This window comes from Drosophila ananassae (genome assembly GCF_017639315.1).
Source record: "Drosophila ananassae strain 14024-0371.13 chromosome 4 unlocalized genomic scaffold, ASM1763931v2 tig00000071, whole genome shotgun sequence".
Lineage (NCBI taxonomy): Eukaryota > Metazoa > Arthropoda > Insecta > Diptera > Drosophilidae > Drosophila > Drosophila ananassae.
This window is the reverse complement of record NW_025319041.1, coordinates 2,429,871-2,443,559: the sequence shown is the minus strand read 5'-3', so window position 1 is coordinate 2,443,559 and position 13,689 is coordinate 2,429,871. Positions and strand designations below refer to the sequence as shown.

Sequence of the window (13,689 nt, the reverse complement as noted above, 5' to 3'; positions counted from 1 at the left end):
TTTAGAGCTATCGAGTTGAAACTTTGCACACATCTTTCTTTCCTTTGCAGGCAGTATATAAGTCGGAATAAGTCGGGATCGGTCAACTATATCCTATAGCTGCCATATAACTGATTGATCGGAAATGCCATAACTTTGGTGTTATTTAAGTTAGAGGGTTGGGAGTTTCAATGGATTCCTCTTTCCCCAAAAATAATTCGATATGCCAAATTTCATTAAGATCGGCCAACTATATACGATCCGCTATATATCTAATTTTATAAGATTCGTGGCGCCACCTAGCGGACTGCGACTCAACTGCAAGGGTATATAAACTTCGGCTCCGCCCGAAGTTAGCTTTCCTTTCTTGTTTTTTTTTCTCTTTGTAAAGCTTGAGGATAATAAGACCATTATAGCTTGGGACATTATATAACAGTTGATACAACTAACAACAGTTTCAATTATTTTTATTATATCTATATATTTTACATATTCATATCGATTTTAAATCAGCTAAAATAATTATAGTTAACCCCGACATGTTGCGTCCCAGCATTACTTGGAACATATGTAGAACCATTAGAACATTTTATACAATTTCGTTTCCGAGATCTGTGTTTTAATTTTGTTCCATGGCAGTGCATTGCAAAACGGAGCTCCTCAGCCATTTCAGAGCATAATGATTGATTTTCCGTATTGACATTTTTTTTCGAGTTCCAGCAAAATTCAAATATGGCTACAACAACAGCAAGCGCAAGACCGCATAGCAAAACAACAAAAACTCCACCTAAAAATTATTCAATGTTCAATTAATAAGTTCTTTGAGTACTAATACATATATTTGACTTCATAACAATTAAAAAATTACCTATATTTTCTACTCCAAGGGCGTTAGCTTTCGATTCCTTACTCTTATCATCTCTGTTGCAAACATCACCTGTGTTTTTCCACCATTTGTCATACAATATTTGAATAATACCTTTTTCTTGTAGCTCTAAGATGGCTAGTGAAATTTTATCTCTCCAGGGCGAACCCTTTGGGGTTGCAATACCGTACCCTTTGGAATCTAATAACCCTCCTATCTGAGTTAAATTACAATCGCGTTGAACGGCATAATCCAGCATTGTAGATTCCATTAAAAATGCGTAGTTCCCGTCCATAACTCGTTTAATTCCGTCCTCATAGGTTTTGACAAATACGGAAGATTTTCGGTTTTCCATGTATCGCCACATCTTCTGATAGATCCCAATTTTAGAGTCCTTCAATTGAAAAGAAGCAAACATCTTAAAAGCCAGTTAAATACTTTAAAAAATTACCCTAAAAAAAGTCATCGTAGATCCGCCTTCCAATGTTCCATAGGATATATCAGTTTGTTCCGCTAAATCAGCAGCACTTTCTATTGGAGAGATCATTCTCTCCACCGTTAAAAAGGCAGCTAAATTGGCAGTATAGGACGATATTATTATTAAACAGAAGAAGAACCAACAACCACCAACAATCCGTGTCGACGTTGCCTAAAATTAAAAAAAGGGGTATTGATACATTTTTGATTGTCACTTTTTGTTTTACAGCAGTTCATTGTAGATGACAAAGAATATTTTAGGCATTTTTGCAAAATAATTTCTTTATTATACTCTTGCAGATTTCTTGCTTATATTTTTGGTGAAAAGTTTGCAACGCAGTGAAGGAGACATCTTCGACCCAACGAAGAATATTTATTCTTGATCAGGATTACCTTCCCATATAACATGTAAAAACAAGAAATTACGGCTATAGTCAAGTTTTCCGACCATATAATGTGTGGGTATCATAGGAGTCTATGTAGGGTGATAGGTATGTATTACATACTATGTAAGGTAGGAGTCTAATTGTGAAAGCTCTATCCATGAGGTCGTAAAAAATACCTCAAGCCGATTTGGGAATCCGAATATGAATGTCTAAGCCCCTTCTAAAATTCGCCAGTTTTAGATGAAATTCGTTTAAATGGAGACTTGTAGGGGCCTGGGAAAAATTTGAAACAAACATGCAAAATCTTAAAGCTTTTTTCTATAGAGACTATGACTCTATAGCTCTAACTATACCTCTAAGACTATAACTCTAAGATCCACACGTTCATACAGACTGACGGACAGATACACAGACGGTCAGACGGATATGGCTTTACCAAATACATATATCGAGAATATTTATACATTATGGGGTGGAGATGATTCCTTTCCCCTGTAACAAAAGATACGTTAGTATTCTTTATCAAAGAATGAATTTGGTTTAGGTATTATTTTTTTGAGTTAAGCTTTTGCACTGAGCAGAATGATTCTTATATTTTGGCGTCCTCGTTCACAACATAGAAGAGACCTGGTATAGGCGGGGATAGATCCGCCGAAGTTTTTGTTTTTTTTTGGGGCAGCTTCTTTTAGTTTGCTTCTTCTGACTAGCATTGTGACCAGACTTATGATCATTATGAGCAGAATAGTGGCTGACATATAGTTCACGGATCTCTTCTATAATTTTTTCTGGATCTTGGTGTTATTTATATTTATCTCCTTTACTAAACTTTTGAAAATCTCGTAGAAGTAGTTATTATATATTAATGAATAAGTTATTATACCCTTGCAGAGGGTGTTATAATTTTGGTCAAAAGTGTGCAACGCAGTGAAGGAGACATCTCCGACCCTATTAAGTATATATATTCTTGATCAGGATCACCTCCTGAGTCGATATGAGCATGTCCGTCTGTCCGTCTGTCTGTTTCTACGCAAACTAGTCTCTCAGTTTTAAAGCTATCGAGTTAAAACTTTGCATTCATCCTTGTTTTGTTTGCAGGCAGTATCTAAGTCGGAACGGATCGGTCGACTATATCCTGCCATATAACTGATTGATCGGAAATGCCATAACTTTGGTGTTTTTTAAGTTGGAGGGTTGAGACTTTCCACACATGTTATATTTGACCAAAATATCTTGTGTACAAAATTTCATAAGGATCGGCCGACTATATCCTTTAGCTGTCATAGAACCATCGAAATTGGCATAACTTTGTTGTTTTTTAAGTTAGAAAGACGGGATTTGGTACAGATTCTATTTTGGGAAAAACAATCTTGTCGAATTTCATAAGGATCGGCCAACTATATCCTATAGCTGTCATATAACTGATTGATCGGAAATGCTATAACTTCGTTGTTTTTCAAGTTAGAAGTATGGGAGTTTCAATGGATTCCTCAAAATAATTCGATATGCCAAATTTCATAAGGATCGGCCGACTATATACGATCAGAATACGGCAGAAAAGAAAGGGCTTTCAGCCGAGAGCTACTAGGAATTCGGGAGATTCTAACGAGTTTACCCGGTTCTAAATTTCTCCATTTCTCTCGCTGGGGAGCAGCGCTGCCACTAAAAACTAGCCCGGTTCTTAAGTTAAGTCCCGGTTCTTAAGTTATATGGATAGAAAGAAAGTAGAAAATCGGTATCTCAGCAAGCGTTAGTCCGATCGACATGAAACTTGCACAGGATATTCCTGAGATAATGTTCTATTATATAAAAAATTTCTGAAAAAATTTTTTTTTGAAGTCTCAAACCATTGATCTGCCCCATTAAAGATCCGTTTCGCTTCGCGTGTGATATATTTGGAGGTAAAATAATAATTTGATTTATTTTCCTTCCAAACATAGCCCTGCTCTGCTACTTTATCTCTTACGGCGTTGCTTCTATTCTATTGCTCCTATTCTCGCTCAATAGAGATTCTTATCTCTATTCTTTGCATTTTACTAACTCGCACTAACGGCTCTCTTCAATCTCCCCCTTTCGTTTCCCTTGTAGTAAGTCTTGTAATAAGACAATCTCGTCTTCCCAGCCTACCATCCACTGCTGGCTTTGTAAAAACGTTTTAAACGCTAAGTGTTCCGGGTTCACGGCCTCATTTTCGGATGCAATCTCTCGTAGGTCTGGTCTCTACTTTTGCTGTGACGGTTGTCGTGCTGTTCAGGACGAAATGAGATTGTTCATGAGGCAGACTAAAAGCAGATTCAAGGAGTTGATTAGTGGTTTTCGTAAAATCAATGACCAACTCTGCGCGCTCGATACACAGTTTAGTAGTCTTCAACTACTAAACGAGTCTCCAAAGCGTAAGAAATCCTCTTTTAGTGATGTGCTGGAGGCGAATAATCTTCAGCCTGCTCAGCCGACAACTATGTAACCGCTTATATCTCTGGCCACTCCAAGGGCCGGACCTGAGAAAAATTCGACTTTCGAATATCTCAGAATTAATGAGCAATGGTCCGATATGTCCTCTGTGGCATCGCTTCAAGTGATCCCAGATCCAATAATTCGAACCCCCGTAACAGTCACCAAACAGGGTAATAAACCGTCCGGACCCCCGGCACGTACTGATGCCGCAGTATTAGTTACGGCAGCACCAAAACCATTGCAGGTGATCCCACCATCGAAACACATTTTTGTTTCCCGGCTTGCCCCTGATACTTCTGAGATTGATGTCTCGGCTTACATCAAAGCCAAAACAAAAGTCGACATAAAGTTGTTGGAAATTATAAAATTTAAATATTCATACACCAGGCACACGTCATCTTTCCAAATACGTGTGCCCTTGCAGATGTTCAAGACGATTTGTTCCGTCAGCTTTTGGCCGGAGAATATTTTCGTCCAAGAACATCAGCCAAGTACGGTGCAAAAAAAAAATGACCAAACCTGTGAGTGTAAAACTCCCACATGTTACGGCCACTGACCAACCTTCCACTTCATCTTCCTCAGTTTTAAAAAACTAATGTCTTCTCTAACACTTACCTATCAGAATACAAGAGGGTTACGTAGTAAACTTCTCAAACTGTATTCTGATAGTTCTTTCTTTGCATCCCACATTATTTTATTTACAGAAACTTGGATAAAGCCGGAGATCTTAAGCTCCGAAGTTTTTCCTAGTAGGTACACCACTTTTAGATGTGATAGAACTCTGCGAAGGGGAGGAGGAGTGTTAATCCCTGAAGACTCCGAACTCGCTTCTGCAGAGGTAAAATCACAAGAGTTTGGTGACATTGAATTCTTTTGCATCAAAATCACTTTGTCCGATCAATCTTTGTATGTTACCAAGAACAGGTTCGTCCGAGCCGCCAACATACTGGCAACATTTGTCCGCTATTCGTTTGGTTTTTGGGTGACTTTAATATCCCAGAACTTATGTGGTCAAATGTTGAAAATTCACCGACTTTAGTCCCACCACGACTTCCCTACGGGCATGTTTGACATGCCACTCGGGCAAATTAACCACGTTAGCAATTCTTTAGGTCGGCTGTTGGACTTATGTTTCGTTTCTGATCCTGATGGAATTACTCTTTCCAGAACTCTTTACTCTTTCCAGAACAACTCCTTAATTGACCTTAAGTCTACACTTAAATCTCATAAAGTTCGTTTCTTTCGTAAGGCTGACTTTATAAAATTAAATAAGTTAATTTCGGAATTTGATTGGTCTGATTTACTGCCATGCGAGGATATAAACTTAGCATTACAAAAGTTTTATTTCACTTTAAACTCATTTTTTGACGCTTGTGTGCCGTGGAAATATCCGTCCGCTTCAACGAATCTGCCTTGGTATACAAGGTATCTTATTAACTTAAAGAATAGTATGAGTAGACTTTTAAATAAACATAGATTATCTGGCTGTATAGTTAGTTATTCTAGATACTTAGTAGCTCGGTCCAATTTCACCGTGCATTACGCAGAATGTTATAGGAGTTATATTCGCCGCTGCAGGATTCTTTTATAACTTTGTAAGCACTAAGCGTAAACATGTATCTTTTCCCCGACTGCTTACGTTTGAGAACTCTTATGCGAACACTGATCAGGCAATGGCCGATCTCTTTGCACAATTTTTTCACACTACGTTTTTACCTAGCAGCAGTTTAGCTCAGCCTTACACTTATAATATCCAATCAGCCAATCTTATATTTCACCCATCTTTCGATCAAAATGGTGTGTTATCGGATTTTCGTAATGTCAAGCCCGTGTATTCGCCAGGCCCTGATGGAGTACCAGGCTGTTTTCTGAAGAACTGCGCCGAGGCTCTGTGCAAACCGCTCATTAAACTTTTTAATCTATTGCTGGAAACATCGATCTTTTCTCTTATGTGGAAGGAATCTTTCATTATTCCGCTGCATAAAAAAGGGAAAAAATCCGACGCTGCAAATTATAGAGGCATCTCTATTCCAAAGCTTTTTGAAAAACTTATCACTCCACATTTGCAACACCTATGTAGTTCAATAATAACTCCGTACCAGCATGTCTTCATGAAGCGCCGCTCCACTACCAACTTATTGGAGCTAACATCTTTTATCACATCTTATCTAGAAGAGCCCAAAGTGTCTTCTTAAAAGATGTTACCTCGCGTTTAATTCCACGCAAGGAAACCATCTTGAGTCCTTACTTTTTACACTTTTTATTAACAACTTGCCCTTTTTCTTAGCTGATTCACTTGTACTTATGTACGCTGGTGATGTTAAACTTTGTCTTCGGTATAAATTCACTAGCGCTAAATCTAGACTTTAATCCGATTTGGATAAATCGAATTGGTGTTTAGCAAATAACCTAAAGCTTAATGGATCGAAATGTAAACTCATGCGATTTTATCGATCTAGTCCTCACGAGGCTATGTACTTTCTCTATGGGACGAAGGATTAACTCATCCACCAAAAGAAGGTCAAATGAAAGTTTGAAAATATGCTCTCTACCACATCTTGTCACTTTGCTCTACTAACAATCTTAAATCGCTTATATTAACCGCCTTGCGCCTGGGCTTTACGTATGCAGTGAGAACCGCGCGAAAACAAAATAGTAGGCGAAGTAATTCTGCCGGCCCTCTGCTGCTGCTAGAGTTCGAAATTAAGCATATTCGGTATTAGTTATTAATCACTACATTTTTCTTGTCATTCTAAATATTTTGCGGAAAACTTTAACCCCATGGTTCACTGATTAAGGCTGATAATCTTAAGGTCGTGGGTTCGATTCCAAGCAAAAATATCTTTATTATGGGTTGATTTTTGTTTACTTTAATTTTTTTTTAATTTCGCAGTCTCAAAATAAACTGTTATATTCAATATTTTTTATTATCTAATTGATTACAATACAATTTAATATCTAATTGAAACAATACTTTTCGATTGGTATATAATTCATTGAGATCGGTTGCCTACAGACAATTGTTAATATTAAAAAATTATCAGTGTATATCAGTGTATTTTTTTTGTGTACTATAAATACGTATGGTCTCAAAGGAAGTGAAATAGATATTTAAAATACCTTTTCAACGGTATATAGCACGATTTAATATCTTTCTTAATTATAAAGTTAATAATTTTGTTAATATATAAAAATATTCTATCTGGGGACTAAATTCTTCGGCTAAACATAGAGTCTCCTCGCGCACGCCAAGGCATGCAGGTCGTAACCTCGTGGACTGCCGTCCACAGTGATGTGTGGACAGTCCCAACCCTCTTACTTCAAAAACACCAAAGTTATGGCATTTCCGATCAATCAGGTATATGACAGCTTTAGGATATAGTCGACCATCCCGGCCGTTCCGACTTATATACTGCAGAACTAGTTACTAGAAGTTGAATATAAATGTACTTTAAAGGGTCGGAGATGTCTCCTTCACTGCGTTGCACACTTTTGACCAAAATTATAATACCCTCTGCAAGGGTATAAAAATATATATGTTGAAATGATGCATTTAATTTATTTTATTTAAATAAGAAGATTTTTGTTAAAAACTGGCCTCTGGCCGCGACCGCAATACGAAAAAATAATCCAAAAAAATTCACAAACAGCTGATGACGCTTTGCCCTAGTGGCCAGTGCAAAGCGCCATCAGCTGTTTGTCGATTGCTCCGAAAATAAAATCCCAAGAAATTTGCAGCTTTTTTGGAAAGAAGTTTCTTATGGCGCGGTATGAGTTTGGCTAGCCGAGAAAAACAGTAACGTAACGTTGAACGGCTCTCCGTCTTCTTCTCCTTCGTAGAGTGAGAGTAGATAACCATTTCTCCTCACTCTCTCTCTCTCTCTGTCTCTTATTATCTCTTATTTGAAGAAATGCGACAGATGATTTTGAAATTGTAATTCATATCTTCAGTTTTCTTTGTCAATCTCAATTTTTTAAATTTTTAACGAAGTTTCTTATGACGCGGTATGAGTTTGGCGGTGGAGGGCTAGCCGAGAAAAACCGTAACGTAACGTTAAACGGCTCTCCGTCTTCTTCTCATCCGTAGAGTGAGAGTATATAACATTTCTCGTCACTCATTCTATCTGTCTCTTATTATCTCTTATTGGAGGAATGCGACAGATGATTTTGAAATTGTAATTTATATCTTTAGTTTTTAATTTTAATTGAAAATATCTCGTCGAGAGGTTTTTTTTTATTTTATATCAGATATTTTAGGCGTTGCAATAATGTTTGCCACTGTAATTTTACATCGTCAAAAGGTTTTTTTATTTGATATTTATTTAATATAAATTTTGTGTATACCATGATAAAGAGTCGTCCATATACATGATATATGGATATATACACATATATATATATATGTGTTTAATCACAAATACTTTTTACTTCTTACTTACTTCTATATAATATATAATTATATTATATAATATATAATATATATAATATATATAAGTGGAGCTTATATAATAAAGTTCCTCTAAAAATTTTCAGAAAATTTGCAATCGATATTTATTATGCGATACTTTTACAAAGTAAAATAAATAATAATGGAAAACTGAACATTTTTGGCACTTTGGGCGTTATTATTCAAGCGAGGCTTTTTCTGATGAGCCTGAAAAAGCCCTCTTCCAGGGTGTGTCTAGGGACACCCGTGAGGAACGAAGTTCCTTTTGGCATTTTTTTAGCAGGCATGACGAGATGGAGGTCAATGAAGGAGAAACAGGAGTGAATGAAGGCGAAAAATGATTTACAACAATAATTTACAACATTTATACAATAATGATAATGAGAAAACAGATGAAATGCAATTGAAAATTAAAATTGAACATTGAAATTAAAAATTGAATTTGAAAATTGAAATTGAAAATTGAAGTTGAAAATTGAAACTGAAAATTAAATGTTGAAAAAAATGAGATTGACAATGAAAACTGAAGATATGAATTACAATTTCAAGATCATCAGTCTGTCGCATTTAATCAAATAAAAGATCATATAAAAAAACCTCTTGACGAGGTAAAGTACCGGTGACGAACCTGCATGCGAAACCCAACATATCTCATATCAATTTTAATGACGATAATATGCTATATAGGTGTACAAAATTGCATATAAAAAATATTCTTGTTCGGCACGTGACAGATTTTTTTTTTTTTGTTTTTCTTGCACGTGCCGAACAAGAATATTTTTTATATGCAATTTTGTACACCTATATAGCATATTATCGTCACTAAAATTGATATGAGATATGTTGGGTTTCGCATGCAGGTTCGTCACCGGTACTTTACCTCGTCAAGAGGTTTTTTTATATGATCTTTTATTTGATTAAATGCGACAGACTGATGATTTTGAAATTGTAATTCATATCTTCAGTTTTCATTGTCAATCTCATTTTTTTCAACATTTAATTTTCAGTTTCAATTTTCAACTTCAATTTTCAATTTCAATTTTCAAACAACCTATATAGCATATTATCGTCACTAAAATTGATATCAGATATTTTGGGTTTCGCATGCAGGTTCGGCACCGGTACTTTACCTCGTCAAGAGGTTTTTATACCCTTGCAGAGGGTATTATAATTTTGGTCAAAAGTGTGCAACGCAGTGAAGGAGACATCTCCGACCCTATAAAGTATATATATTCTTGATCAGGATCACCTCCTGAGTCGATATGAGCATGTCCGTCTGTCACTCTGTCTGTTTCTACGCAAACTAGTCTCTCAGTTTTAAAGCTATCGAGTTGAAACTTTGCACACACCCTTCTTTCTGTTGCAGGCAGTATATAAGTCGGAACGGCCGGGATCGGTCGACTATATCCTATAGCTCTTAAGTTAAAGGGTTGGGACTTTCCACACATGTTATATTTGTATCCAAAGTATCTTCTGTACAAAATTTCATAAGGATCGGCCGACTATATCCTATAGCTGCCGTATAACTGATTGATTGATGAAATGCTATAACTTCGTTTTTTTTCAAGTTAGGAGGATGGGAGTTTTAAAGGATTCCTCTTTTGGCAAAATAATTCGATTTGCCAAATTTCATAAGGATCGGCCAACTATATACGATCCGCTATATATCTAATTATATAAGATTCGTGGAGCCACCTAGCGAACTGCGACTCAACTGCAAGGGTATATAAACTTCGGCTCCGCCCGAAGTTAGCTTTCCTTTCTTGTTTTATATGATATCAGTTGTTTTTTGTATATATTGATCTTCAATTATTTGAAACAGAACGCATAATATATAGAATATATATATATGGAAGTAACCTCTGGACAGGCGATTCACACAGTTAGCAATACTTTAATTGTAAGGATAAACATCTAAACTCTTTTTTTTTAACTCTATAGATTTTGACATTCAAGAAGGTGGAATAATTAAAAACCTTTCCAAAGACGTAAAGAATTTTTCGATAGCTTCAGTGGCTCTGAAGTTATACGTATTATTAATTTACAAAGGTTTTGGAATTTGGTTAGTTTAAAAATTTTAACCAAAAATTTGCCCAAAGTTGTGAGAAACCAAATTATTTTAACAGATGAGAGGCCTATCCTTATGAGAGTTCCACTATATAATAAATTTAAAAAAAAAAACAAGAAAGGAAAGCTAACTTCAAGCGGAGCCGAAGTTGATATACCCTTGCAGTTAAGCAGAAGCTTATATTATTATTATATATATCGGATCCTATATAGTTGTCCGATCCTTATGAGAATTTCACCATCAACAAAATTTCTAATAAAAATATTGGAAACAGCCCCAAGCATCTTTAAAAATAGAAAGGTTGTGCCATTTCCGATCGTTTAGTTATATGGCAGGTATAGGATATAATTGGCCGATTCTTATGAACATAGGATTAGATTGCCCAAAACGAAACCGTAGACAGTCCCGTCATTCTAGCTTCAAAAACAACAAAGTTAAGCCAATTATCTTAATAAAATTTTGCAAATCGGATAAGATTTCCCAAAATGCAATCTGTACTAAGTCCCATCCTTCTAACTTATAAAAAAAACAAAGTTATGGCATATCCGATCAATCATATACTTTTCTAGTTAAAGCAATTATTGAATTGTTGAAAAAAACTTTTCTAGTTAAAGCAATTGTTGAATGTAACAATTTATTTTGGGTGTGCGATATAAAATAATAATAAATATTAGAAAAGTCTTGGCGGAATTGGTTTGCCTAGTTTTTTTTGTAGCCTTTAATCCATGATTTGGCCCAAAAACGGTGGTGGCTGTAATTTAAGTAATGCAGTGTTTTATTTATATGCATTATATCCCAGTCGGACTTTTCGGTGCTAGCAGCGTTTCGGTGCATTCCGGCAGGCATCTTTCGTACCTTGTTCTCACCCACCCCGAGTTGAGAGAGGGAATTTGTTCTCTCAACATAGATTTCGCTCTCAAAAAACTGGACTTAGAAAATTTTCGTCTCGCTTGGGACTTAGAAAAATTTATGCGTGGGACTTTTAACTTAGAAAAAATTATTTCATGAACAATTCAACGTATATTATTTAAGTTTACCAATTTATGTTCTATAATAATTTTATTGAAGTGCAAAATTTAAACATAGCTCAATATTTAATGAAAAATATTATTCATATAAGGAATTTATTTTTTACTTTAACTGAGGGCAGCAAAAAAATAATCCCGCGTAATTATTGTGCGTTTTGTGCAGCGTTTTTATGCTAAATCAACCCAAATCGAAACGGTCACATAGGGTTGTTCATAGTGAGTCGCATTGGTTTATTATTGTGAAATGGTAAGTTTACTGCTCCGTTCATTCAATTATTTATATTTTATTGTGTTGATAATGATGAATAAACGTTATTTCATTAAACAAATATTTTCAGTTCTGGCTGTACTAGAAATTTGGACGTCTCAATATCTTTATTTGTAAGAATCTTATTTGTTTTTATTATTTATTTATTTTTAGCTTTTTTTTATTTCTTTTTTTTATCTTTTCAGTTTTATGTACTAAGATTAATAAATAATAAATATAATTAATAATAAATAAATATGACAAACAACTCACTTCGAATTTAGTAAAAATCAATGGGCATGGTTGGGGAAAAACAAAAACAAAAACCAAAAGCAAAGCAAAAAGCAAGGGAAATTTTTTTCAACCAGAAAATCCCTGGGTGAGATTTCGCGCCGATCTCCCCTAGCCGGTAAGCTTGCGGGTAGGGGAGAACCGCCTTCTTTTTCCGATCGCCAAGCATATTGATACTCGCTCCGCTGGGTGAGAAAAGCGGCCACGCCAATGTAAATCGGAATGATGGTTTTCCGCAGATGGGAGTGCGCCGCGCACTCCTATTTCCTACCGCGGGATGCGCGTTTGGCGAGCGCCAGGCACGACTGGGATGTTCAGTGGGGGCATATGCATATAAAGATTTCTACTCGTAAAATTGTGCATTTGTAAGTCTTCTCATTAAGACATGAGACACTGAAACACAAAGCAGAATTACATCAAAAGTTGCCATCAAGCAGCAAAGTTCGAGGTCAGCCGAGTGGGGAGCGTCGTGGTTCCTAATACGGAGGGTCTGGGTTCGAGTCCCAGTTGAGTCAATGTTTACGTTTTACTTTTTTAAGCCCTTTTTTATTTGGATTTTATTTTTAAATAAATAAACTTAAATCTGAAAAGATATACTCCATATTTTTTAGGGTATTGACCAAATATATGCAGACCCCAAAAATCAAAGTTGCCAATCAAATACACACACATGTATAAGTAAATGCAAGCTTCACAGGAGGTTGTACAAAATGGGTAGCTGCACTTACAGGACTATATCTTGAGATAACGGATTTTGCCAGATATGGGCGATATATCAAAAGTTGCGTCATCTCAAAAGCTATCTCCACGTGCAATATAAAAAGGATCAATCGACCAAATTTTGAAAAATAATTTTGTTTCTTAAAAAAAAAGTTTATTTTCAGTGTATTTTTTTTTGTGTACTATATAGACGTTTGGTCTCAAAGAAAGTGAAATTGATATTTAAAAAACCATTTCAACGGTGTAAAGCTCTTTTTAATATCTTTCTTAATTATAAAGTTATGAATTTTTTCATTAACAAAGTTTTTTTAATTTTTTGACGTAAGCTTAAGGTATTTCAAAAAGTTGTAGAACAATAGTTGCTCATATGATAGTAACAAACATTTTTCAATTTTTTTCAGGATTTTTGAGAAAAAAATAGTGCAAACAGACAAACCGACAGACCGACAACTGGCTTCATTTTGAAGAAGAAGAAAAAATTGAATAACTTCTGAATGAAATGTCGGATCGGGTCGATTGAGGTACCAATCGACGCGTATTTAGCTCTAGAATGCGAATATATAAATATTCTATCTGGGTGTCCACCAGCCCCACTTTAGTGATTAAAAATTTTTTTACTTTCACCCTAATTTCTCCCAAACCAAATAACTTTTGGAATATGTTTCGACAAAAATTATATAATTGAAACAATACCTTTCGATTGGTATATCATTTATTTAGATCGGTTGCC

At 35.6% G+C, this 13,689-nt stretch overlaps 1 protein-coding gene across 5 annotated transcripts in view; it reads right to left on the bottom strand.

Moving 5' to 3' along the window:
• Positions 1–429: 429 nt before the first annotated feature.
• The window catches only part of LOC6498717 (glutamate receptor ionotropic, kainate 2), a 376,347-nt gene continuing 363,087 nt past the window's right edge, over positions 430–13,689 (bottom strand). For all 5 annotated transcript variants that reach the window (XM_032452748.2, XM_032452749.2, XM_001967151.4 and 2 more), the window contains 3 exons: positions 1,296–1,493; positions 848–1,238; positions 430–766 (listed from right to left, as the gene is read on the bottom strand). In XM_032452748.2, the coding sequence (XP_032308639.1) occupies positions 489–766; positions 848–1,238; positions 1,296–1,493 (867 nt within the window). In that variant the 3' untranslated portion in view covers positions 430–488. The remainder of the gene's footprint in view (positions 767–847; positions 1,239–1,295; positions 1,494–13,689) is intronic.